Source organism: Mustela lutreola, chromosome 4, assembly GCF_030435805.1.
Source record: "Mustela lutreola isolate mMusLut2 chromosome 4, mMusLut2.pri, whole genome shotgun sequence".
NCBI lineage: Eukaryota > Metazoa > Chordata > Mammalia > Carnivora > Mustelidae > Mustela > Mustela lutreola.
In genome coordinates this window covers 90976580-91003254 of record NC_081293.1, presented here as the reverse complement: position 1 = coordinate 91003254, position 26675 = coordinate 90976580, and the positions used below count along the sequence as shown (strand labels likewise).

At 42.7% G+C, this 26675-nt stretch overlaps 1 protein-coding gene across 7 annotated transcripts in view; it reads left to right on the top strand.

The window, feature by feature from the left end:
• The window catches only part of TAF5L (TATA-box binding protein associated factor 5 like), a 32612-nt gene extending 20783 nt beyond the window's left edge, over positions 1–11829 (top strand). For 5 of the 7 annotated variants that reach the window (XM_059170532.1, XM_059170527.1, XM_059170530.1 and 2 more), the window contains 2 exons: positions 376–1100; positions 7234–11829. In XM_059170532.1, the coding sequence (XP_059026515.1) occupies positions 376–1100; positions 7234–8031 (1523 nt within the window). In that variant the 3' untranslated portion in view covers positions 8032–11829. Of the gene's footprint in view, positions 1–375; positions 1107–7233 lie in introns of those variants that run through there. The other 2 variants (XM_059170533.1, XM_059170534.1) reach the window with 2 other exon arrangements.
• Positions 11830–26675: the final 14846 nt, after the last annotated feature.

Sequence of the window (26675 nt, the reverse complement as noted above, 5' to 3'; positions counted from 1 at the left end):
ACTACGGACCCTCAGAGGTCTGTGCCTCCCAATCTGAGAAACACTAATGTGTTGGGGAGAAACTGTGAACCTTGAAGACCTGGAGACAAGCCGTGAAGTGTCGGGAGAACTTAGGCGAGTCACTTGCCCTCTCTGGGCATCAAATTCCTGATTTGTGGTCGACTTCTGGGCCAGGTTTGCTGGACTTCAGAGTCCCTGCTCTTCCTTCTTCGGTCAAAAGGCGTGGACTTTGAGTTCCCATAATTTTATGTTGGGCTTCTCTTTCAATCAGCAGTACTGACCAGAATGTGTTGTGTGATGGTGGGCTCCCCAGGAGGGCCACATTATTCTTTGAAATTATACCGATGATAAAGCCCTCACTTTTTTCCATTATAGATTCTGATTCCCAGCATAGCCACGAAGTGATGCCTCTCCTCTATCCTCTCTTTGTCTACCTCCATCTCAACCTGGTCCAGAATAGTCCGAAGAGCACAGTGGAAAGTTTTTACAGCCGCTTCCATGGAATGTTTCTGCAGAACGCTAGCCAGAAGGATGTCATTGAGCAGCTACAGACCACTCAAACCATCCAGGACATCCTGTCTAACTTCAAGCTTCGAGCATTCCTAGATAACAAGTACGTGGTCCGTCTCCAGGAAGACAGCTACGACTACCTTATCCGCTACCTCCAAAGTGACAACAACACCGCCCTGTGCAAAGTCCTCACCTTACATATCCATCTTGACGTGCAGCCCGCCAAGAGAACAGATTACCAGCTCTACGCCAGCGGCAGCTCCTCTCGGAGTGAGAGCAGTGGCCTCGAGCCCACTGACATGCCTGCCCCTATTCTGCAGAACGAGGCTGCCCTGGAGGTCTTGCAGGAGAGCATTAAGCGCGTCAAAGATGGCCCTCCCTCCCTCACCACCATCTGTTTCTATGCCTTCTATAACACAGAGCAGCTGTTGAACACTGCAGAAATCTCCCCAGATAGCAAGCTGCTTGCTGCGGGGTTTGACAACTCCTGTATAAAACTGTGGAGTTTACGATCCAAGAAGTTAAAATCAGAACCCCATCCAGTAGACGTGTCCCGCATCCACTTGGCTTGTGACATTCTGGAGGAGGAGGTATGAATATCATTTTTCTTCCCTACACCTGCCTTATTAATTTGCTTAGAATTCTTACCAAACATGACAGCTCTTGTGGAGAATGGACTTCATTATTTCCTCCATTGTATAGCTAAGGCCAGACTAATTCCCATGTAACCTGTAACCGCTGAATTCCTCCTCATGCCTAACCTTGGAAGAGATGAAAACTATGTTTAACAACATTAACAGAACATTATTAATGATTGGTCAATATTTAGTACTGTCTGAATATGGATAACACTGCTAAGCCTAATTAAAGACCTTTAGCTAATATTAAGATTTACCCTAAGTGTGTGTGTGTGTGTGTGTGTGCGTGTGTGCATGTGCGTGTGTGTGTGTGTACATTTATGCGAATATAAATAATTAGAAGTAGCATTACTGGGTCAGAGGATCTGCATTTTAAATTGTGATGAATATTGTCACTTGCCAGTCTCATCAGCAGTAATGAACGAGAACACCGGTTGCTCTTCCCCTCATCAGCATGGGGTGTTACCGGCCTGAGGCCAGGGCACGTCTTCTGGCTTCATGTGCTCCAGGATGTTCCCCAGCCCCATTTTGAAAAGTGCACAGGAAGTGTAGTTGCTATTTTATCCATCAGTCAGTGTAATGATTTGGGGTGGTTACTGAAAAGGGCAGGCCGAGTGGCCTGCATTTCAGGTCACAAAGTTGCACAAAGAGAGAGAAAATTGAACTTCACAGAGTTAACTTCCCCTGCGAATGGCCCTACGAAAGCTAAAAGTGAGAATATTTTTGTCATCTCACCACTGAAATTCAGGTAGCTCTGCCTCAGGTTACTTTCAATGGAAAATTATTTGCATGGGGTAGAGAAATCAAGGAGTCAAAACAAAACAAACAAACAAAAAACCAACATTCAAGTTAATTTCCACAAAAAACCAACATTCAAGGATACCAAGAATATTAGATGCACAAAATAAGCCCTTTTTTCTGATTCTTGTTTTCTTAGTCACCTTCCAGTTAGCATGGTCCTTGAATTTTTGTTTCTTGTGACTCCGACAATATAATTAGAGGAGTTTGTTGTGATGAGTAAAAGGCCTACATTCCAATGTACATACTTTGATTTCTAGGATTTTTTAGTACCCTCCAAAATTTTTTTATTGCACATGTATTTGAGTTTTAAAATTTGTTTTCCTAGGAGACAATTCTAGCCCGTTGAGTGTTCTTTACATACGACTGAAGGATACTGCCATCATTCATTTACAACTTTCTGTAAATACAAGGAAAAATATTTTTCCACTGACTTTATTCCACTGACATTGTGTTTGGAGATTATTCTCAGCATTACAAATTAATATAAAGGAAAACAGCAAAGACAGAAAGGTAGATACAAATAGGGAAAGAACATTAGACTAAAAAAAAAAAAAATGTTTAAGACTCTATCTACCCTGGCTACCACTGAAAATTAGCTCTGTGACTTATTCTGTGAAGATTTCCAGACTTTGGAAGGTATGCATTTGAAGACCCAGAAGTAAAGAATAACATGATGGATGCCAGGAAGTGAGAGAAATTCAAGCAGGCTAGAGTTGGGAGGGCTTACATAGGGAGCAGCTCGGCACAGGCTGTACTCGGGATTATGGTGGCCTGAGCTAGGGGAGTGGCAGCAGGAAGAGAGCGCCCAGACCAAGGAGAGAAGAGCTCTGGTAGGAGGTGCTGTTCCACTCCAAAAGAAGATACTTTGTTTAAGTATCTTCCTGATGTAGTCCCAGTTGTCCATATTGAAAGTGCTGTAGATTCTGCTACAGTATAAAGGAACTGCTTTCCTTGTGAAGAAACTTTTGTTTCATTTTTTAACTACAGTTGCAATCTTCTTCTCATGTTGTCTAGGAGTTTCCTGTTTGGGATTTCTAAATCCCCCACCCATTTTGTCATAGCAGTTGACAAAAGTTTTTGTTGTTGATGGAGTTCGGGGGGATGGTTTTTGGTTTGGGGGGGTGTTCTTTGGGTTTTTTGATTTGGGGTTTTTTGGGTGGGGGGAATGGGAGTGTGGTGGTTGTTCCTGATAAGGAACATTTTGGGGAAAAGCAAGGTACAAATCAGTTCTGGTACTTAGTTTTTAATATTTCTTCAATGAGAACATGGACTTTTTGTTTTCCTGATAGGATTCACAATTAAAATAGAAATTCTTAGTGCAAAGGTCACAAATTCACATACCTGTAGAATTCAAGCAGGTAACTATAAACATTTAAAGCTCCCTGGATCAAAGAGATGGTAGGAAGTATGAAACCACATGAAAACCCAACTAAAAAGCCAGTTTGCAACTTCTACCTTAATCTTCCTGAAGGAATAGTGGCCACATAAATTAGTGGAGAAAATGTTTTACTAGTGAGTATTTAAAATACTGACCAGACCCACGGATTCCATTTCCAGGTATATACCCAAAGGAATTGAAAACATATATCCCCACAAAAACTTGTACATGAATGTTCATAACATCATTATTCATAATTGCCAAAAAGTGGGAGCAACCCAAGTGTCAGCCAGCTGATTAAGAGATAAACAAAATAGGATATATCCGTGCAATAGAATATTGTTCTGCCGTAGAAAGGAGTGCATCTACATGAGACATGCTGTGTTGTGGATGAGCCTTGTAAACATTGTGCTAACTAAGTAAAAGAAGCCAGCCATAAAGGCCCTCATGCTATATGGCTCCATTTCTAGGAAATATCCAGAATAGGCATATCCATAGAAACAGAAAGCAGATTGATGGTGGCCAGGGGCTGGGGACAGGGAAAGAGGCAGTGACTAATGGGTAAAAGGTTCTTTTTTGAGTTGATGAAAATGTTCTGTAGTAGGGAATGGTGAAAGTTGCATAATTCTGTATACTTCCTAAAAGAGTGAATTTTATAGTACATGAATTATATCTCCGTTTTAGAAAGTAAAAAACAGTAATCAAAAGCTTCTATGAGGGCATGAAATTTTCTCTCTTTATTAAGCCAAATAAAACTGGATCTACAGCACTGCCCTATACCTTCTGATATCTGCAACTTAAAAATATTTCTAGATTAACCTTTGAAATGCTATTAATTGGCATAGCAGTGACCCACCTCCTGCTAGGACCAGTAGCCCCCATCCTGTCTGAGACCCTCCATCCTCTGTTCCACACTAAATGGAGTTGGAAATGAAGTCCAACTTTTACCCTCATTGATTGGTAACTATGTATTTTTAATATGTGAGCAACATGGCAAAACCACAGATACCAAATCAAGGATTTGCTCTTCGTTTCAGGTTTGTGTTCATGATCACCCTCATCACTGCCTTCCTCCCGCCCTCCTAGGCCAGCACTACAGCACCAGTATTGGGTCCATGCGCTGGCTAGTGAGCCTTCCCCCAATCCAGCAGTCTTTAAGTTTCAAAAGTAAAGAAGTCAGTGTTGTATAATACTCAGTTCTGTGATTTGTATATAAAATGGTCCTGTAGGTCTGTGCTGGCCTAGAGGAATATAATGTGAGCTATGTTTGTAACTTTGATTTTTCTAGTAGCCACGTGGAAAAAGTAAAAAGAAAGAGTCATTTAATTTTAACAATGTATTTTATTCAATCCAGTATGGCCAAAATATCATTTCAACGTGTAAGCAATATTAAAAGATTATTAATGAAATCTGTTACATTCTCCTTTTTTGTCCTCAGTCTTGGAAATCTGGTGTGTTTTACACTTACAACACATGTTCAGCTTAGCTAGCCAATAGCCGCCTTTTCTAGTTCAGGCCACCGTCATCTCTCCTGGAGAGAGCAACCCCCCACTTGCTTCCAAGTCTTAACTCAGCCCCAAACCCAGCCAGATATAATTTTTTTCAGTTCCATTGGAAGCTAATGTTGGGACAACAGCCCAAGGCTACATTTCAGACCCCAAAAAGTACCCTGGAGCTGAGCTGAGGCACTCTGAACCCCCTAGTCCAGGAGCAGACATCTGTAACAAGTCTGAGATTTTTAGGGCCTCCATAGTCTCAAGCAGGGCTTAGCAAACTATGGCACAGGGGTACAGAAGATAAGCTTTGAAAGTCTTTTTATACTTACTTTTCTTACTATTTTTAAATTTCTTTATGCATGCTGTATAATGTACATAGTATTATTTATCATGACACAAATATACTTGACAAATTAAAAATTCATATTTGGGACGCATGCCCATTACTCTTGGGTATTCAGTCAGTTGTAGGGAATTTGGGGTTTTGCCCTGTGAGCATGGAAGGAAGAGAGAATCTGGGGCTGGGCATGTGTGAATCAGCTACTTGTTCAGAGTTTTAGCTCTGTGCTGAGGCCTTTGTGGGACTGGGTTGAGCCACAGAAGAAAATGTGGCTGGGTTATTTTAAGCTGTGGTCCTGGCAAAGAGCTGATAGCGATAGCCAGCATGAATACTCTGGTTTCCCCATCTCCTGGTCCATAGAGTCCACCAGGCGCTTGTCCATGTGCTCGAGACAGTCATCAAGACCCCTGGGAAGTGCCAGCTTGACTCCTGGCACACCCCCCTCATCCCGTCTCTGAGCGCACTGTTTAGGTCCCCACTAAGGAGCTGAAGACCCGCTTCCCTAACTGCCTGTTCCAAACGAAGACCACTTAAGCCCCAGAGATGGTAACGTGCCCTTTAATCCACCACTCACTTCCAAAGGGCCTTGGTGTAATTCATCTGGGGTCGTTTTTTGCTCCCACAGTTTTTATATAATCTTTCTGGTGTACAGCAGTGAGTCATCCTTGAAATTTTGAAGTGTTGTCGTAACCTCTTTTGAAAGGAAAATTACTAATATTCTTGGTAACGCGGTAGAACGTTAAGCTCCCAAATGCTTATGTATTTTTAATGTTGAGTGTCTGGAATAGGCATTTTGAATATTCATGGACATCAATGTTTATTTTCTCTTAACTTTTTCTGAAATCTGTACACATTGAAGGCGTTTGTTTTATTTTGAATTTAATAGTTTTCAAATGGGAGTTAAAAAGATGCGATTTTCCTGTACAGGAACTTAAGGCCCACAGACATATTTATATCTCAGCTAACAAAGCCGATTGGTTCAGGACTCTTCTTACTCCTCCTTACGGCATTTAATGAAAACCCATTTTCATTTGTGAATTCTTGGGTAGAGACAGCTGTAGTGTTAAGGAGCTTGTCTGTGAGGGAATGAAGGGAAAACAGATTTTGAACAGAGATACTGTCCTTGTGGGGAAGAGGGTGAGGTAGGAGGACTCCCTCCCTCGGTACCATGAGTGGTTGTCTTCTTTTCTGTCCCCACTTTTAGTTCCAAGAATCCCATGAGTCACTCGGCTTGTTTAAAGCCATTCTGAACCCATGCCTCACTTGGGAAAATGTTTGAGACCCTCCAGAAAGTCACAGTTTTAAAACTTCATCTTTATTTCTTTTTGGACACTGGCAGTTTATGCCTGGTCACACGGTATGAGTGTTGCTTGCTGATAACTGCACCTTTCTGGTCTACTGTTTGTTCTGATACGTCCAGGCATTATTTTGGCTAACCTTTTACAACAGTTTCATGTAAATTTTAAAGTGAGACCATGTCTACCTTCATCACTGACCCCACTCATGGGAGTAATGAACATGCCAGAAATTTTCTTAGTGGAGCCGAAACAGCAATGTGGCTTAGAAAGCAGCTAAAACCAGCAGATGAAGACAAGCCCACAGAATAAAAGAATCTGAGAACTTAATGTAAACTCGGCAGTAAATCTTTCCAAATGATGTCTGTCAGGATTAACAGTGGAAGTGACCATGGGTGATCTTTGAAGCAGCCTTGGAAACCTGTCCCCCCCCAGCCTGACAGTAAGGTCCACAGTCGTTACCATGTAATGATAGCTTGGCATTTGTGTACTTTTGATTTGATTGAGTCTTAGCTACAAGATGGACTTGAGGAAGACAATGTTGCACGAGACTTTGTGTTTCATTGTGCAATTGTGAGTTGTTTTCCTGGGGTCGCCCTTAAGGACAAGACCACTGTCATCTACTGGTCAGAGGCTATTTCTAAGTAGTGGCTTTTTTTTTTCTTTCTTTCTTTATTTTTCTTTTTGCTGGACTGTTTGGTTTTCATGGCAGACCACTAAACATGTTTCCCTTGTGTGTCTCTCTGCCACCTGCCCCTCCCCCCACTGTCCCCAGGATGATGAGGATGACAATGCGGGCACAGAGATGAAGATCCTCCGGGGACACTGTGGACCAGTATACAGCACAAGGTTCCTTGCAGACAGCTCAGGGTTGCTCTCTTGTTCTGAAGACATGTCCATTAGGTACTGGGACCTCAGCAGTTTCACCAACACTGTGTTGTACCAAGGACATGCCTACCCTGTGTGGGACCTGGACATTAGCCCATATAGCCTGTACTTTGCCAGCGGGTCCCATGACCGCACCGCAAGGTTGTGGTCATTTGATCGGACGTACCCGCTGAGAATATATGCCGGACACCTGGCAGATGTGGACTGTGTCAAATTCCACCCTAATTCAAACTACTTAGCCACGGGCTCGACCGACAAGACTGTCCGGCTGTGGAGCGCTCAACAGGGCAACTCAGTGAGGCTCTTCACGGGCCACCGCGGCCCCGTGCTCTCTCTTGCCTTCTCTCCTAACGGTAAGTACTTGGCATCAGCTGGCGAGGACCAGCGGCTGAAGCTATGGGACTTGGCCTCTGGGACCCTTTATAAAGAACTGAGGGGCCACACGGACAATATCACCAGCCTCACCTTCAGCCCGGACAGCAGCCTGATCGCGTCCGCGTCCATGGACAACTCCGTGCGCGTCTGGGACATCAGGAACACGCACTGCAGTGCACCTGCCGACGGCTCCTCGGGCGAACTCGTGGGCGTGTACACCGGGCAGATGAGCAACGTGCTGAGCGTGCAGTTCATGGCCTGCAACCTCCTTCTAGTGACTGGAATCACACAAGAAAATCAGGAACATTAAATTTTTTTTTTTTTTTTAATCTTTGTCGTAAGGGACTGGGGCAGTCATGGAAAGCCTCCAGGCTGCCAGTCTTAGGACACATCGAGATCGAATCACTGACTGACTGTGAAAGACTCCCTGCTTCTTCCTCTGACCCCTGCTCCCCCCACCCCCCACCTCCATCCCATGCAGACATCCTGAGCTCGTCACCCCTTCACTCGCTGCCCTCCCCCATAATGTCGAAGGACCGGAGGGGGAAGGTGCTGTGATTGGACATGAGATGGAGAAGGAAGAGGCTCCAGAGGTCAGATTGTGAGTTCCCACAAAGATCCCGCTCGTGTCCTTGTGTGAGCACCTTCGTGTCTCTGTCTCATTTTCCCGCGCGTAAGAGATGCTGCTTACCTCGCCGCCGGGTGCTGCATTTGGGTCCCAGGATGGTCATGGGGCACCCTTAGGAGGAGCGGTGCCACCTGCTCACGGCTGCTCCGTCGGCGGGTGCGGGGTGGATCTTTACCGGTGCAGGAAGGCGGGGCTGGGAACTAGGACCGGGGGCAGGGATCATCCTGGCAAAAAGTCTCTCCTTTTCCATAATTACAGAGAACCAGGATTTTTTATTATTATAATTATAATTATTATTATTATTGAGAAGAGGAAACCTAGCACTGGCAGAGGGGCCTTCTCTGCTCTCATCTTTCAGGTTTTACTCCTGGCACTGGCTGTGATACTTGGAATCTTGAGGTTCAGGGAATTCAGAGAATTGGGTAGCACAGTGTTTGGGGAGAAAGGGAAACTTTCTGGGTGATGGATGGATCACTCCGGCTGACATGTCTAGAAGTGGGGCGGGCGGGGGGAGGGTTGGTTTGAGAAAGTCCTGGGCTCCCGCAGTGATGGTGGGAGAGGAAGAGGTTCCTCACGGCTGCACTTGTATGAACAGTTCTCTCCCCCCAAAAGGACAGATGGTAGTAAAGAAATGAAAAGGATTGGAAGTGATAAGTCAAAAGATAGAATTAGAAGATGTGAAATTTCCAAATGCCCATTTATTTGGAGGTGTGAGGCTCTCAACGTCTTTTCCTCCTGCCATCATTGGCTCCCACCTCCTGCATTGCAATAGCGGTTTAACGAACACTTTGTGAAACAAATCGTAAGTACATACGCACGCATCCAAAACTGTGCTTTGAGGATAAAGCGAGTTCAAATTCGTGGAAAAAAGGATTAAATATTTCTGTTTTCTGAAAAGAGTTATTTTGTATTTTGTTTTCTATTAAAATGTATTTAGTTTCCAAAAAAAGAAAAAAAAAGTGTTGTCATCTCATTTAAACCATGAGGACAGGCGGGTGTGTGGCCTCTCCTGGGTGATGTGCCCCCCACCTCTCTTGGGGATAATAGCCAATCATGTCGGCCAAACTGGCCCCAACTCAGGGGCACTCCCACCTGTTCCTGTGTTCTGTTCGGCTTACTTTGATTCCTCTTGGCATTCACAGGAATTATTGGTAACATTTACTACTGTTTATATATCCAAGATTGGCAGTTGCCAACAGGAGACAACATATATTTTACCATCTAGACTAATTTGGCAAGATCCCACTTCTGGTTTTCTTTAATGATCCCCATTATAAAATTTCTAAGGGGCTTAAGAACTCTGCTATATAATTAACTTAAACTTTTTCTCAAACAATTCCAGATAAAAGACTCGTTCAAAAATTTAAATGATGCCAGAATTTTTTTAATGTACTATGAAACAAAATTTCCTGGCAAGAACACCAAGGATTATGAGGAAATTAAAGGAAGACTCTAGAATTCTATGCCAAAAAAAAAAAAAAAAAACTCAGTTGAGCCTTAGATACTGATTAATAGGAAATGTTTCTCATTCATAAAAACTGATGTATTTGAAATATTGTAAGAAGGATCCGTTAGTTCCTCAGCCAGCTTTCCCTTCCACGTAGTGTGCAGGGAAGAAGCCCAGATAGAATTCAAATGTGTTCTTATCTACAATAAGTGAACTCTTAGGTTAAATTGTCTGGTATATTGCTAGAACCAATAAAATCCCTAAATTGGGCCTAATCATTCTCAGAAGTGAAAATACCACTGAATCCTGGATGATTTGGAAAGGCTTTGTGTTTGTTTTTTAATGCAAAAATTTTTTTAATTGAACACAAAAATGTATTAGGTTGCTCAGTCTTCAAATGATTGATCATGTATATACTTTGTCATTTGAATTCAGCCTCTTAATGTTCTGCATCTTTGGCCTCTTTTGTTGAACTAACTTTAGTGTGGGATAATTTAACTTTATAGAATGCCCCTCACAACGCTCCCAGAATCTTAGAACTATCATAAGGGGTAAATATGTATGTTTATGGCCACAAGGATGCATAAGAACATGCTCTTCAGGTTGCTGTCTTGCATTTTATTTCCTCTTCAGAGCAAGTCTGTTAGGCGGATAGGGCTGGTGATACTACCATTTTGTAGATGAAATAGCCAAAGCCCAGAGAAGCTCTATTATCTATACACAACGTGGAACGGTCCCATAGCTTGGATGTGTTACGTAGAAGTTCTGTATTCAGTATCCTCAAGTTCAAGCTGGAGGATACAGCCCTGATGACAGAAAAACCTTTTTTTATTTTTTATTTTTTTAAAGATTTTATTTATTTATTTATTTGACAGAGTTTGAGTGCAAGTAGGGGGAGCGGCAGGCAGAGGGAGAGAGAAGCAGACTCCACGCTGAGCAGGGAGCCTGATGCAGGGCTCGATCCCAGGACTCTGGGATCATGACCTGAGCCAAAGGCAGACACTTAACTATGAAACCACCCAGGCGCTCCAGAAAAACCTTTTTTGCTGGGGGGTGGAGGGAACAACAACCTCCAAAAAGGAAATATGAATATATAACATATATATATGTATGTTATTTTCATAAAGCTCATGGAATGATTTCTGGTAGATAGTGCTATCTATCTACCAGAGAGCCTCCCCAAAGAATTAGTAATTCTGGTAGATAGTGCTATCTACCAGAAATCATTCCATGAGCTTTATGAAAATTAACTTTTTATCTCCATAACAACCCAGTGAGATAAATGCCATTTTTGTCTGCATCTTGAAGACAAGGATTCTAAGCCCTGTTGGAGTAAGTCACTTTGCCAGAGGGTCACAGAGCTCGTAAACAATGAAGCCAGAATCTACATCTGGGAAGTGTGGCTCCAGAGTTCATGCCCTTTCCCAGGCTCTTGTCTCCCCTCGTTCCCACAGTACCAGGTAAAGAGTGGCCTGAGGTTACTAGTAGCTAAATGTTCCTGGCAATAGTTATGACTCACGCTTCCCTTTGCCAGGTAAATCAGCAGCATCTAGCAGGATCAGAAACTGGCAGTGAGAACAAACTTAAACAATATATGATTAAAAGAAACTTGAAAATATTCAATTATTATGAACCACAATGATAAATCTCTGCAATGTATATACGGTGCAGGGGGAAAAAAAGCAAAAACAAAAACAAAACAGAAAAAACAAACCTCTTGAAATTCCGTAGGCTGATAGGCTCAGAAAAACCTGACTGTAATTTCAACGTAGCAGTACGCTGGCCAAAAGAAAGAGAACGTTGAAACAAAGGAAAGTAAGAAATAGAAATGAAATGAGAATCAATTTGAAATTTTTTTATATATTCAAGATCCAGCTTCTAAGGATAGCTGTGATTACTAGCTTTTCATTTGTTTTATTCATATATTAAAAATGTCTTGGTTGTATTAAAAAAATCCATTGAATATGTAGGCTTCTAATTTTGCTATTACCCAGATTGGTATTTAAATATATGGATTAAAAGGTTAGTCTGTACTTCAACTTGTCTTTCAGTTGCATGTTTTAGAAAAGTGTCCATTATATCTATGCCCAGCCCACAGCAAGGATTCATATTATTGACACCTATATAGCAACCAAATAAGTCTGAAACTCCTTTATGGTAAACAGAAAATCTTCATTATAGAATTTGGGGAATCCAGATGTTCCTTGGCAGTTTGACCCATTGAAGAACAACTTAGATACTTTCCCATGATTCTGAAATTCCTTAAAGAGGTATCTTTATATTAACTATGTATCTGTTATGATCAGACATTGTGTCAGGGGGCAGAAATGCAAGAGTAAGCAAAACTGATTTGACTTTATAGTTTATTTTTTTTAATATAATTTTTTATTTTTTATAAACATATATTTTTATCCCCAGTGGTACAGGTCTGTGAATCACCAGGTTTACACACTTCACAGCACTCACCAAAGCACATACCCTCCCCAATGTCCATAATACCACCCCCTTCTCCCAAACCCCCTCCCCCCAGCAACCCTCAGTTTGTTTTGTGAGATTAAGAGTCACTTATGGTTTGTCTCCCTCCCAATCCCATCTTCTTTCATTTATTCTTCTTGTACCCACTTAAGCCCCCATGTTGCAACACCACTTCCTCATATCAGGGTGACTTTATAGTTTAAAGAGGGAGGCAGATATCGATCAAGTAATCCCGTAAATAAACATTTAATTTCAAATAGTAGGGAGTGCTACACTGGGTGCAATGAAAGAATATGCCCAGGGATCTAATTTAGATGAAGCAATCAAGGAAGGCCTCCCCAAAGAATTAGTAATGAAGCTGGGACCTGGAAGGCAAGCAGGACTTAGCCAGGCAGAGTTCAGGGAAGAATGGTCCAGACCCCACCTGGGAAAGAACCTGGTACACTCAAGTCCACAGGGGCTGAAGCAATGTGAGTAAGGAACAACAGCATGACACAAGTTTGGATAATTGCAAGGGCTTTGGGCCCCTTCAGAAGATTGGCTTTTATCCCAGGTGGGGTGGAAGCTACTGAAGGGTATACAACAGGGAAGTGACCCAGTCCAAGTTCCACCTTAATAATATACCTGACTGCAAGAAGACATAGACACATTTGCAGTGGACTTGCACTTCAACAGGATAACAAGGCAACATTTACTGAACCCATATGTGCCAAGCACTGCAGGACACAGCCAACCGATGGAAGCCAGCTACTATGTTGTGGGCTGCCCTATGTGGAGTGGCCCCTCAGGCAATGAACCAAAAGCAGCCTCTAACCAACAACCTGTGTGGACCCACCAACCACCACACGAGGGAGCTTAGATGCAGATCCTGTCCCGGTTCAGCCTTCAGATAAGACTGCAGCCTCCTGATCAACCTTGAGACAGAGATATCCAGCTAAGTCTGCCCACATTCTTAACTGACAAACTGTGAGATGTCACATGTCGTTTTAGATCACTGAGGTTTGGGGTAATTTCTTGTGTAGAGTAGATAACTAGCCCATCAGTCCTACCCCATAATCCATTCTATTAACTGCTGTGCTATAGAAAGTGAAATAATTACAGATTAAAATTGGCAGCTGTAAGGAATAGGATTGGAGGGTATGAGAGTGAGCAGGGAGTCCAATTAAGATCTTTGCAGTTGTCCAGGAGAGAGACAAGGATGGTGTGGACTAGAGTGGCCACAGTGGAAATGGAAAAAAGTTGACACATCCGATGAACATGTTAGAGGTGGGTTGGCAAGACTTAAGTGGGTTGTCTGGGGAACAAACACAGGAATCATGGATGACCCACATGTTTCTGGCATGAGCAGTTTGGTGGATACAGTTACCATTTATTGTGAGGAGGAGGTTTCTGGGCAAAGATCAAGAGTCCAGTTTGAGATCTCTGAAATGTGAGGTGCATATAAGAGAACCAAGTGACAATACCAGATAGGCATTTAGATAAACACACCTGGAGTTCAGAGCAGAGGTCTACCTTGACATGTTAGTTTCAGATTTAGATTCATTAGAGTGCTTTCTGCCACTAGGGACAAAAATCTGACTCCAAGTGGTTTAAAAATAAGGTATTTTATTGGTTCACATATCAGTGTAGAGGTCCGGTGGGTTTCACAGGCAACTCACTAAGGGCCTCACTTGGGTTCTGTAACTCCGTTGTGCTCTCTTCTGCGGTTGGCTTCCTCACAGCCCGACTTATCCCATTGGGAGAGGGCTACCAACAGCAGTGAAGGCCAGACTCCCCCCTCATTGATATCCAGTAGGAATGTGAGCTTACTGCCCATTCCTCACTCTTAAGAGCAAGGAAAAAATGTCCAGAAGTTCCAGCAAACATCTCCAACTTGCATTAGACCAGTGAATCATTGACTCTGCCCCTGACAAAGGCAAGAGTCCCTAGCATATGGTTGGAATTTGAAGCCTTCCAAATGGACGTGATTACCAAGGACAAGAGCATAGCGTAAAAAGAGATGAGGCCTCACAACTAAACCGGTTCGGGTCAGAAAGGAGAAGCCACCAACAAAGAGAGCAAAACAGGAGAGGGCGCTGTCCCAGAAGCCGAGAGAAGAAAGTACTTCAAAACAGGAGTGGTAGGGGAGTGGCTTTGGCTGGCTGCCCAGTGAACATGCGACTCTCTATCTCCGGACTGTAAGTTGGGGCCCCACGCTGGGTGTAGAGATTGCTTAAAAATGAAATCTTAAAAAAAAAAAAAAAAAAAGTTAACTGTCCTGATGCTACCAAGAATTCAAATAAAGACGGGAGAGTATCCATGACAATACAGTAGGTAGGTGGCTGACAATCTGGGTCCAGCAGTTACGGTTGAGTAAGGGAAATGGAAAGGACATTGGAACGGACTGAAAAGTGGAAAGGCCATAGAAACACAAATACACTTCATTTATGACAGGTGATGCATACAGAGAAGGGAGAAGAACAGACTGTCACCACAGGGTAAGACAATTGGCAATCCATAGGGGAAAAATTAAATTGGCCCCTTACCTCTCTATACACTCTATACACAGTTCCAGATGCACAAAAGGACATCCTTGTGACCTTGGGATGGGAAGAAATTCCTAAAGGAAAAAAAAAAAGCCCTGTCCAAAAAGGACAAGATTGGTTAAACTCAAAATATTCATTCATCAAAAGAACCATGGAAGAACTAATGGACAGGCCCTGAATGTGGGGAGATACAACAGAGACAAGTGTCTAGAGCAACATCGTGCGGTGGGATTTGCTGTACAATGGAATGCTCTCTAGTTCTGTTCTGTCCTAGAGAGCTTTGTGTGAGGTCAGAAATGTTCTGTAGTCTCTCTCCTGTAGACATTTCCTGTAGAAATTGCTGTAAGGGGGGATATTCTGTAGTTCTCTGCCATCCCATAAAGTAGCTACCAGCCCCATGTAGCCATTGAGCATTTGAAATATGGATAGTGTAACTAAGGAACTGAATTTTCTATTAATTTATATTACCACATGAGACTAGTGGCTAACATCTCAGACTGCAGAATTCTAAACTATATGAAAAACAACAAATCGGTGAGTAAAAATCATAAGCAAAAGTCTTAAAGGGAAGCACCTCTTCAGAGAAGAAATCCAAATGGCTAATAAATTAGAAATTACTGAACCTTGTATTACTCAAGGAAATGCAAATTTAAAACGTACTGTTAAACACCCTTCAGACTAACAACATTGTAAAAGCCTGACAATGTCAAGTGGTGGTGCGTCTGGACCCTCCCACACTGGTGAGAATGTCAGTTTGTAACCTATCTGTGGAGGGTGCAGTATTACATAGCTAAACTGAAGAAAGTCAAGCTCTGTTATGCCCAGCAATCCACATCTACCAGGATACATAGAAGACAATGTCCATGACCACACTGTCTATCATTTTCCAAAGCTGGAAACAAATTAAATGCCCATGAATAGAAAGGATGACAAACTTGACCCTAAAAAAATAAACATGAGAGCTGCAAGCACCAAATTTACAGTGTTGACTGAAGAGAAAGACAAATGATTCCTACAGAATGATTCCATTTACATAGAGCCCGAACCATCAAAACTGACCGTATAGATTTTAGTATGTGTATGACGACGTCAGAATTGTAGAGAGGGAAGGGTACTGATCAGGAGGGGATGCCGGAGTGCCAGAGATGTTCTGTTTCTTGCCTTGGGCGGTGGTCACCCCAACGTGCACTTGAGAACTTCATTAGGTGGCACAAAGATGTTTTATTTCATTATATTAGAAACATTTCTGAAAGAATAAAAAGTTGGTGAGAAGAGGAGAGTGGGATGAGGGAAGCAAATATCTCTTGAAATCCTTAAAGGGGTGCAGAGACCGAGACATGTGGAAGCGAGGAAGAATCACTTAATTTGCCCGTTGCTTGGTTTGGTTTGATCATTAACCAAAGTTCCTAAAACAGGGGCTTTCAAATGTTTACACCACAACCCGTAAGAAAAATGTATTTTACATTGTGACCTAGTATGCACATACACAGGGCTTTATTAAACTAAGATTTCATTGACTAGAAGAGGTACATTCTTCTTTTTTTTTATTTTTTATAAACATATAATATATTTTTATCCCCTGGGATACAGGTCTCTGAATCGCCAGATTTAAACACTTCACAGCACTCACCAAAGCACATACCCTCCCCAATGTCCATAATCCCACCCCTCTTCTCCCAACCCCTCTCCCCCCAGCAACCCTCAGTCTGTTTTGTGAGATTAAGAGTCACTTATGGTTTGTCTCCCTCCCAATCCCATCTTGTTTCATTGATTCTTCTCCTACCCCCTTAACCCCCCATGTTGCATCTCCACTTCCTCATATCAGGGAGATCATATGATAGTTGTCTTTCTCCGCTTGACTTATTTTGCTAAGCATGATACACTCTAGTTCCATCCATGTTGTCGCAAATGGCAAGATTTCATTTCTTTTGATGGCTGTATAGTATTCCATTGTGTATATATACCACATCTTCTTTATCCATTCATCTGTTGATGGACACCTAGGTTCTTTCCATTTGGCTATCATAGACATTGCTGCTATAAACATTCGGGTGCACGTGCCCCTTTGGATCACTACGTTTGTATCTTTAGGGTAAATACCCAGTAGTGCAACTGCTGGGTTGTAGGGTAGTTCTATTTTCAACATTTTGAGGAACTTCCATGCTGTTCTCCAGAGTAGTTGCACCAGCTTGCATTCCCACCAACAGTGTAGGAGGGTTCCCCTTTCTCCGCATCCTCGCCAGCATCTGTCATTTCCTGACTTGTTAATTTTAGCCATTCTGACTGGTGTGAGGTGGTATCTCATTGTGGTTTTGATTTGTATTTCCCTGATGCCGGGTCATGTGGAGCACTTTTTCACGTGTCTGTTGGATGTCTTCTTTGCAAAAATGTCTGTACATGTCTTCTGCCCATTTCTTGATTAGATTATTTGTTCTTTGGGTGTTGATTTGCTAAGTTCTTTATAGATTTTGGACACTAGCCCTTTATCTGATATGTCATTTGCAAATATCTTCTTCCATTCTGTCAGTTGTCTTTTGGTTTTGCTAACTGTGCAAACTTTGTTTTGCTGTGCTAAAGCTTTTGATCTTGGTGAAATCCCAATAGTTCATTTTTGCCCTTGCTTCCCTCACCTTTGGCTATGTTCCTAGGAAGATGCTGTGGCTGAGGTCAAAGAGGTTGCTGCCTGTGTTCTCCCCAAGGATTTTGATGGATTCCTTTCTCACATTGTGGTCCTTCCTCCATTTTGAGTCTATTTTCATGTGTGGTGTAAGGAAATAGTCCAATTTCATTTTTCTGCATGTGGCTGTCCAATTTTCCCCACACCATTTATTGAAGAGGCTGTCTTTTTTCCATTGGACATTCTTTCCTGCTTTGTCGAGGATTAGTTGACCATAGAGCTGAGGGTCCATTTCTGGGCTCTCTATTCTGTTCCATTGATCTATGTGTCTGTTTTTGTGCCAGTACCATGCTGTCTTGATGATGACAGCTTTGTAATAGAGCTTGAAGTCCGGAATTGTGATGCCACCAACGTTGGCTTTCTTTTTCAATATTCCTTTGGCTATTCTAGGTCTTTTCTGGTTCCATATAAATTTTAGGATTATTTGTTCCATTTCTTTGAAAAAGATGGATGGCACTTTGATAGGAATTGCATTAAATGTGTAGATTGCTTTAGGTAGCATAGACATTTTCACAATATTTATTCTTCCAATCCAGGAGCATGGAACATTTTTCCATTTCTTTGTGTCTTCCTCAATTTCTTTCATGATTACTTTATAGTTTTCTGAGTATAGATTCTTTGCCTCTTTGATTAGATTTATTCCTAGGTATCTTATGGTTTGGGGTGCAATTGTAAATGGGATTGACTCCTTAATATCTCTTTCTTCTGTCTTGTTGGTGTAGAGAAATGCAACTGATTTCTATGCATTGATTTTATATCCTGACACCTTACTGAATTCCTGTACAAGTTCTAGCAGTTTCTAGAAGTCTTTTGGGTTTTCCACATATAGTATCATATCATCTGCGAAGAGTAATAGTTTGACTTCTTTGCCGATTTGGATGCCTTTAATTTCCTTTTGTTGTCTGATTGCTGAGGCTAGGACTTCTAGTACTATGTTGAATAGCAGTGGTGATAATGGACATCCCTGCCGTGTTCCTGACCTTAGCAGAAAAGCTTTCTTTTTTTGGGAAAAAAGGAAAAGTTTTTCTCCATTGAGAATGATATTTGCGGTGGGTTTTTCATAGATGGCTTTGATGATATTGAAGTATGTGCCCTCTATCCCTATACTTTGAAGAGTTTTGGTCAGGAAGGGATGCTGTACTTTGTCAAATGCTTTTTCAGCATCTATTGAGAGTATAATATGGTTCTTGTTCTTTTTTTTTTTTTATTAATGTGTTGTATCACATTGATTAACTTGTGGATGTTGAACCAACCTTGCAGCCCTGGAATAAATCCAACTTGGTCGTAGTGAATAATCCTTTTAATGTACTGTTGAATCCTATTGGCTAGTATTTTGGTAAGAATTTTTGCATCTGTGTTCATCAAGGATATTGGTCTGTCGTTCTCTTTTTTGATGGGATCCTTGTCTGGTTTTGGGATCAAGGTGATGCTGGAGAGGTACATTCTTCAATGTAGCATTTAGTTTTGCTGTCATCAAATGTGGAGCAATGCCTTCTTATTGCTTAGAAGTTTTTTGTTTATTATTAGAATTTTAACTTTATGTTTATTTTAAAACTTTAGACTTACGTAGTTTTTCTCTCATGAGTGAAATATATTGCTATTGTGGTCCAAAAACCTCTTTACCTTGAATTCAGCTTTTTGAGCGAATCATCAATAGCTAAATTCTCCCCTCTGTGCCCTTGAATAAATGTTGGATGAAGCATCTTAAAAGAGGGCACCACTGGGGCACCTGGGTAGCTCAGTTTGTTGAACATCTGACTCCTGATTTCAGCTCAAGTCCCGATCTTGGGGTCCTGGGATCAAGCCCTGCATCAGGCTCCATGCTCATCATGGAGTCTGCTTGGGATTCTCTCTCCCTCTCCTGCTGCCTCTCTCATTCCTGCACACTCTATCACTCTCTCCCTCTCCTTCCTCTTCCTTCTGCCTCCCCCTCTCTCTTTCAAATAAATAAATAAATAAATAAATAAATAATGCTTGGGGGGGGGGGGAGAAAGGAGGGTACCACTGTTGTTTCCAGGATTTTCTTCCAGGATATTCTTCAAGGTTTGACGTTGGCACCTTCTTTGTCTTAAGGCTTTCCAAAAACAACCAAACTTCTCATTCCTTCCTTAACTGTCCTCAAATAGTTTTCTGATGGAAATAAAGAGTGATCACAGTGATGCAGTCCCGGCACCTGGACAAACTAACAACCCGCTTCCGTGTCACAAGGACCACCTGGCTGAGAGCAGCTATAAAGTGTCATCCACTTTTAAGTCCCATCCTCTCCTGATGCCAGAAATGTTCCCCAAAAAAGGTTTTAAATTAAATCTTAGACTTGAGATTTAAGTCTAAATCTTATACTATGCTTAAAAAATTTCTGTATGTGATATACTGTGATATATAAATTTTAATATTCATAATAATTTTTAAAATTAATCATTTTAACCTACTGATTAATTTCATAGCCCCCTAATGTGGCCATTACATGGGAACTGGACAGCATTGCTCTGGGGCCCTCTGAATGCTGGGGAGGGGGGTCCAGATTGGGGAGAAGGAAGAACAAAGCGTGTTGTTCATGGAGACAAGTAGGTAGAAGGGCTAGGGTCAGTAGTTCTGGGTACTGGCCCTTCCCCAGTGTTTACAAGTAGGGAGAAAGGAAGGGAAAGGAGAGGAAGGGGGGTTGTAAATAAAAATAATGAGCTTATGAGCCAAAATGATTTATTTTGGTTCACTCGGATTTATTTATTTATTTTTTTAAAAAGATTTTATTTATTTATTTGACAGAGAGAAATCACAAGTAGATGGAGAGGTAGGCAGAGAGAGAGAGAGGGAAGCAGGCTCCCTGCCGAGCAGAGAGCCCGATGCGGGACTCGATCCCAGGACCCTGAGATCATGACCTGAGCCGAAGGCAGCGGCTTAACCCACTGAGCCACCCAGACGCCCCACTCGGATTTATATTTTTGCATTAGGTTTTGTTCAAAACACTCAGCTTTGACAGAGATATGATAACCAAAGTAAGCTGCTTAGACCTCTCTAAACCTGAAATTGTTTTTTGAAAACACAAAGAAGGGGGGGGAAATCATAGAGTTCCATTAATGCTGGCTATTTTGTCTGGGTACAATCCCAGTGATTGTGACCACTTTAGCCTGGTCTTGATGGTCCCATAGCCTGGCAGCGTTGCTCTCAATCTGGCTTTCTGGAGACATAGAAAGATGCGTGGTTTTCTCCCTCCAGCAGTGGGGGCACTGAATTCACATGCTATGAAATGCACGAACCTGTCAGAAAGCAGGGTTTTTTGGGGGGGTGGAGGGAAAGAAGGGTATTTTAGTTGACTTGTTTACCTTGAGCTGGTGCAGGGGAGACAGCCCAGGGTTTATTTGTAGAATGTAGAACACTGTGGCCTAAGGAGACGAGGCACGCTGTTGATGGCCAACTGCTGTGAGGTGTGCCGTGGCCGCGGCTAAGCATCTTGGCCTCTCTGAGCCTGTTTCCATCACGAATGTGGAAAAAAAAAAAAGAATTAAAGTACCATTTAAAACAGCTAAATTTTCATAGTCAAATGGTGCCATAATATATACTTAGCAATATGAACCTGAAAATCTAATTTCGTAAAATATCTCTTACCAAAAATATGCAAAAGCAAATACATTTGCCTAGAGAAATCAAAGGTAAAATTGAAAGGTCACCTAGGCTTGATGAAAATCGATCGTGTCGATAGCTGCACGACTCTGAATACACTAACTCCCCTGGGTTGTGCACTTTAAATGGGTGAGTCTTAGGGTAGGTGAGTTCAATCTCAATAAAGCTGTTGCCGAAAAGAAAAAATTCCAAAGATATGATACTGTCTCCAAATAATGTAACTCACCTATAGCTGGGCCTCAAATGCTCACTGCGTGAGTGAGTAAAGGAGTGCAGAGCTCAAGGTAGCTGCGTAATTATGGGAGGGAACAACAGCCCTCCTTCCACCCTTGAGAAAACGCCAGCTCAACTCCCTGCAGAACCTTGAAGGCTAAACTCCAATGGAGCAGCGTCAGACATCAAGTCCACGATCAAGTTTTGTATTTTGAATTGTTCTAGTTTAAAAACAAAAACAGGGTTTATGCTTCCTGAAAGTGTCTCTTGGGGCACCTGGGTGGCTCAGTGGGTTAAGCCGCTGCCTTCGGCTCAGGTCATGATCTCAGGGTCCTGGGATCGAGTCCCGCATCGGGCTCTCTGCTCAGCGGGGAGCCTGCTTCCTCCTCTCTCTCTCTGCCTGCCTCTCTGCCTACTTGTGATCTCCCTCTGTCAAATAAATAAATAAAATCTTTAAAAAAAAAAGTGTCTCTAAAATTTATTTCAAACATATTTCTTGACAATTTCTTGACAATTCAAGCCAATATTACTGGGCTGATTAATGTTTCCAAGTTTGCCTCTATCTATAAAACAAAGGTCTTACTGAACTCTACCTCTGAAACTAATAATACACTATATATTAATTGAATTTAAATAAAATTACTTTTAAAAAGCAAAGTTCAGACCTGAATTAAACCACAAGCTCTCTGATGGTTCATTGAATTTATGTTGGTAAAATCCTTTGGCATCTCAGAATAAAACCATAAGTAAGTATAAGAAGAGAAAAGGTACTGCAATTATTACTTGAGCTCAGAAAAATAAAATGAAGTGATTTGCAGTGCTATCAAGCTATGTAATTCAGTGCTTAATCTACCTCTTAATCATCATCTTTGTTAAGGGCTAGGTATATAAAACAGAGAAGTCAACAAACCCACTTCCTTAAAAGACAAAAAACTAATGTACCCATAACTAGAAACATTCCTCTTTTATTATAAACTTTTAATCCCTCTAAAGAATAAAATCCCTAGTTCCAATGCTACTGAGAATCTGATCCCCAAAGTTTTGCAGTCTTTGGAGAGCCCCTTCCTGTCTTGTCTTCCTCTCTCTTATCCAGTTCCCATGTCGTTTTCAAGCCTCACACCTTTTCTCAACTTGCTAAGAGTTCCCAAAATACGACCATCACTCCGAATCCGACTTTAGACTGTGTGACGGGTCGGATCCTGCCACCTGAGCATGGCGCAGGGCCCCGCTCCAGCATGTGGCTCCTAGCCTGGGCTCTGAAGACTGTTCTCAGCACAATGATCTGTAAGTCCTGGACAGTGAGAACAGAGCTGCTTGGGCTTCCTTCCAGCAGCAGTCAGAGCACACAGAGGGCCTGCTGACTGCAGCTGGGGAGTCCTGAAATGGCTTTCTGTTTGTGTGTTGTGCCCATCCACACTGCGGTCCAAAAAGTCCCACCAGCGGGGCGCCCGGGTGGCTCCGTTGTTAAGCATCTGTCTTCAGCTCAGGTCGTGATCCCGGGGGTCCTGGAATCGAGCCCTGCACAGGCTCTCTGCTGCACAGGAAGCCTGATTCTCCCTCTCCCACTTCCCCTGCTTGCGATCCCTCTCTCACTGTGTCTCTTTCTGCCAAATAAGTAAGTAATATCTTTAAAAAAAAAAAAATGCGCATCAGGATAAGGACACCTGAGTCTCCCATCAGCTACAGCCTAGCTTCCTGCCCACATCTCTCCTCTCTCTCTGCTGAGCTCTGAGCACTAGTTACACGAATTGGGGGCAGGCCAGAAGTTAATTTCTCTGCTCCTTTTCTCTATTTTTAGATGTTTCTCTCAAGGCTTTATGTTCCCGTGACATTGTTCTTCTAGCCAGTGGTTCACACGTTCCTTTTGAAGGTCCCACAGATCTCCCCCTCCTCCCCATCCTCTTACCTTCTTTGGGAATGATGAAGGGAGCCAGTGACCGGATGGAATTAGCACTTAGGTGAGCATCAGCACTAAGCCAAATCAAAGCTCTGATAAAATATTAAGAGACTCCTCTGGGAGATGTTCTTTTTTTGGTCTCTGGGACGTTTGGAGATGGGGAGAGGAAGGGGAGTGTAGACAGAAGGCTAGGATCATTATAAAGGATAATAATAAAAGCTATCACTTACAGAATACATGCTGTGTACCGGATATCGTCCTACATGCAAGATTCCGTGAGAAATCACGCAGAAACGGTGTTCACTACTACTTCCGTTTTCCAGTGACTCGGGAGGCCTTGTTCACAGTGGGTGCTCTGTTACCTGAAAAATGCTCTAATTTGAGATGTTTGCTTGTAGGTTGAATACCAGCTTTGCTGCTTTAGATCTGCCTGCTTCTTGTCAGCATGCGCAGCCATTCAGGAAGTTCCATGAACAGGAATGCCATAGATCTAGCCCATTAGCAAAAAACAAGGCCTAAAGTACTCCAACCAGGTCAGCCGGGGTGACGTCCTATCCATTGATGTGCTACTCTGCAAATTCCAAGAGAATACTGTCAAGTGCGGCCCAAGAACGTTAAGATCATGTGAACTATTTCCTGACACTTAGCACTACTTCAGTGATGCCCTCAGACTCTGTGTAGGTAAGACCCAAACTTCTAGAAGTTGTCAGTGCTGTTGGATGTAGGGTGAATTTTCACACTTCCAGATTTGTTCAACTGGTACCTCCATTTTTCAGGTAACAGAGAGGCCAGCCTTGTTAGTAGTAGGTTCTCGGACATAGGAAATGTTTGCCCCATAAGTTGAATACTAACAATGTGCACTAAGCCCTCCTGGTAAGTCATTTTGTTCTGTTTTGTGCTTGGTAAATGTGCCCAATTATTCAGGAAATTCCCATGAGCATTAATGCCTTAGATCTCGCCTATTAAGGAAAAACAAATTCTTTCTCTTTCAAGTTCAGTTTATTTAAAACAATGCTCAAAATCCAGTTTTGTGGCAAATGTCAACACTTCATCTAGAACTTAACTCTATTTCGGTCGTGTTGTACCCATTATCTGATCTGATGATTTGATCAAACAAAGCCAGAAAATTGGCATGGCAACATATCTTCCTTAATCATTCTTTTACCTTTAAGACCACATATATTTATGTTGGAGATACGTGTCATGTTTTTCTACCACTTGGTGTTCCTGACCCAGCACCAGGGAGGGTGGTCGACCTTTCTAAATATATGCAATGTACAATGTTGACGTCATGCTGATCCACTGGGTAAGCAAGAAATGGCTGGCACGCTGGAGGCTTGATAAAATACAGTGCGTCAGGGGCACCTGGATGGCTCAGTCAGGTAAGTGTCTGCCTTCAGTTCAAGTCATGATCCCACGGTCTTGGAATCAGGTCACCTGTGGACCTCTCTGCTTCTCCCTCTGCCCCTCCCCTCTGCTCATGCTCCCTCTCTCTCTCTCTCTCACTCTTTCTCTCTCATAAATAAATAAATAAGATCAGAGGTCAAGAGATAAACCATACAAAGATGCTGAGCTCCAGCCCCTATTCCATGTGACACAAAAGGCTTCCCCCTTTGAATGGGACCTAGAGCAGGAAGGAGATCTTCAACAGACCCAGGCTGTAGGCAAAGCAGCCCCGCTCTAGGCATATGGCCCAATAGGCCTGAACCTGGCAGAGGGATCAATAGTGGAGAAGATGCAGGGAGGTGCTGACGGCAGGCTCGAGAGGGTGAGTCAGCAATGCAGGCTCAGGGTCTCGAACAAGGCTATCCTGATACTTTGAAAATAGCACCCAGGGGCACCTGGCTGGCTCGGTGGGTTAAAGCCGCTGCCTTCAGCTCAGGTCATGATCCCAGGGTCTTGGGATCAGACCCTGCATCAGGCTCTATGCTCAGCGGGGGGCCTGCTTTCCTTCCTTTCTCTCTGCCTGCTTGCTGCCTGCCTGTGATCTCTGTCTGTCAAATAAATAAATAAATAAATAAATAAAATCTTTAAAAAAAAATAGCTCCTGATGTGCTTCCAGGCTCTGGAAGAGATAAATGCTTTCCCGTGGACACTAAGTGGTCATGCATGTAGATCTGCTTATCAAGACCTGGGTTCTGTCAAACTCTTCAGCTCATAGGATCAGGTCATCCCAGAGACAACCCATCATAAGAGGGAAATGGCGCATCCTAATCAAGCCCAAGCAGGACAAGAGGGTATCAGTAAACCACAAGCTAGAGTATCCACAGCCCTGACCACTCACCATGGTTGCACCAGGAACCCTTCCTCAACTTACATGAATAGCCAGGGGTGGGTGAGGCAGAAGAAAATACCCAAACTTGATTTATGATGGATGCCTCAGGGAGTAAGTTCAAGCCAAAAATGGCAGCTACATTGTAGCCACAGTCTTCTCCAATAGAATACAAGGGTCCAAGAACCAAAGGTCAGGGGTGAGTGTGGGCTGCTTATCATCATCTCCTTGACACACTGGGGGACTTTGAGCTTCCCATCCCTCCTCTGTGTTCTTTGGGGGCGAGGGACGCAATTCAACCCACACACCCCAGTAACGCACTTGGACTCAGCATCTGCTTTCCAGAGCCCCTCCCAAAAAGGTGGGGAGGCATGTCAATTCAGTTTACACAGAAGATTATTTAGTCATCTAGAGAAATGCATTGTGTCTGACTTTGTTGTTTATTATTCATTAAAGCCCAGAATCTGGGGGGGCACCTGGGTGGCTCAGTCAGTTAAACCTCCGACTCTTGGTTGGGGCTCAGGTCATGATCTCAGGGTCATGAGATTAAGCCTGGTGCCAGGCTCTGTGCTGGGTGTGCGCCCTGCTTAGGATTCTCTCTCTCCCCCTGTCCCTCCTGCTCATGCACTCTTTCTCCCTTTTCAAGAAAAAGAAAAAAAAAAAAAGTGTTATAAAGCCCAGAATCTGTGAAGCACTTTACCACATAGATTCCTGTCAGATAGAAAAGATAACCCCAGGGGTGACAAGGAAGATTTGGTACCAAATTAGAACTATTACCTAGGTAAAGTAGAAAATCTTTGCACCCACCCTACTTTTCTTCCAGGAGCAAGAGAAGATTACGTCTGTTCAATAAACTTTATAAGTGTTGTGGGAGACTAAAGTAAAATTGAAACAGACCCGTAAACACAGAGAACAAACTGATGGTTGCCAGAGGGGATGAAATGGGAAAAAATGAATAAAGGGGAGTGGGAGATACAAGTTTCTAGTTATGAAATATGTAGGTCATGGGGATAAGAGCTAGAACATAGAGAATATAGTCCATTGTACCATACCAGTATTTTATCGTGACAGATGTTACTTATACCTGTGGTGAGCACAGCATAACACAGAGACTCCTCGAATCACTACGCTCTGCACCAAAAATAACGTGACCTGTGTCAATTAAATAAATACATAGGAAAATAAATACGTAAGTAAATACA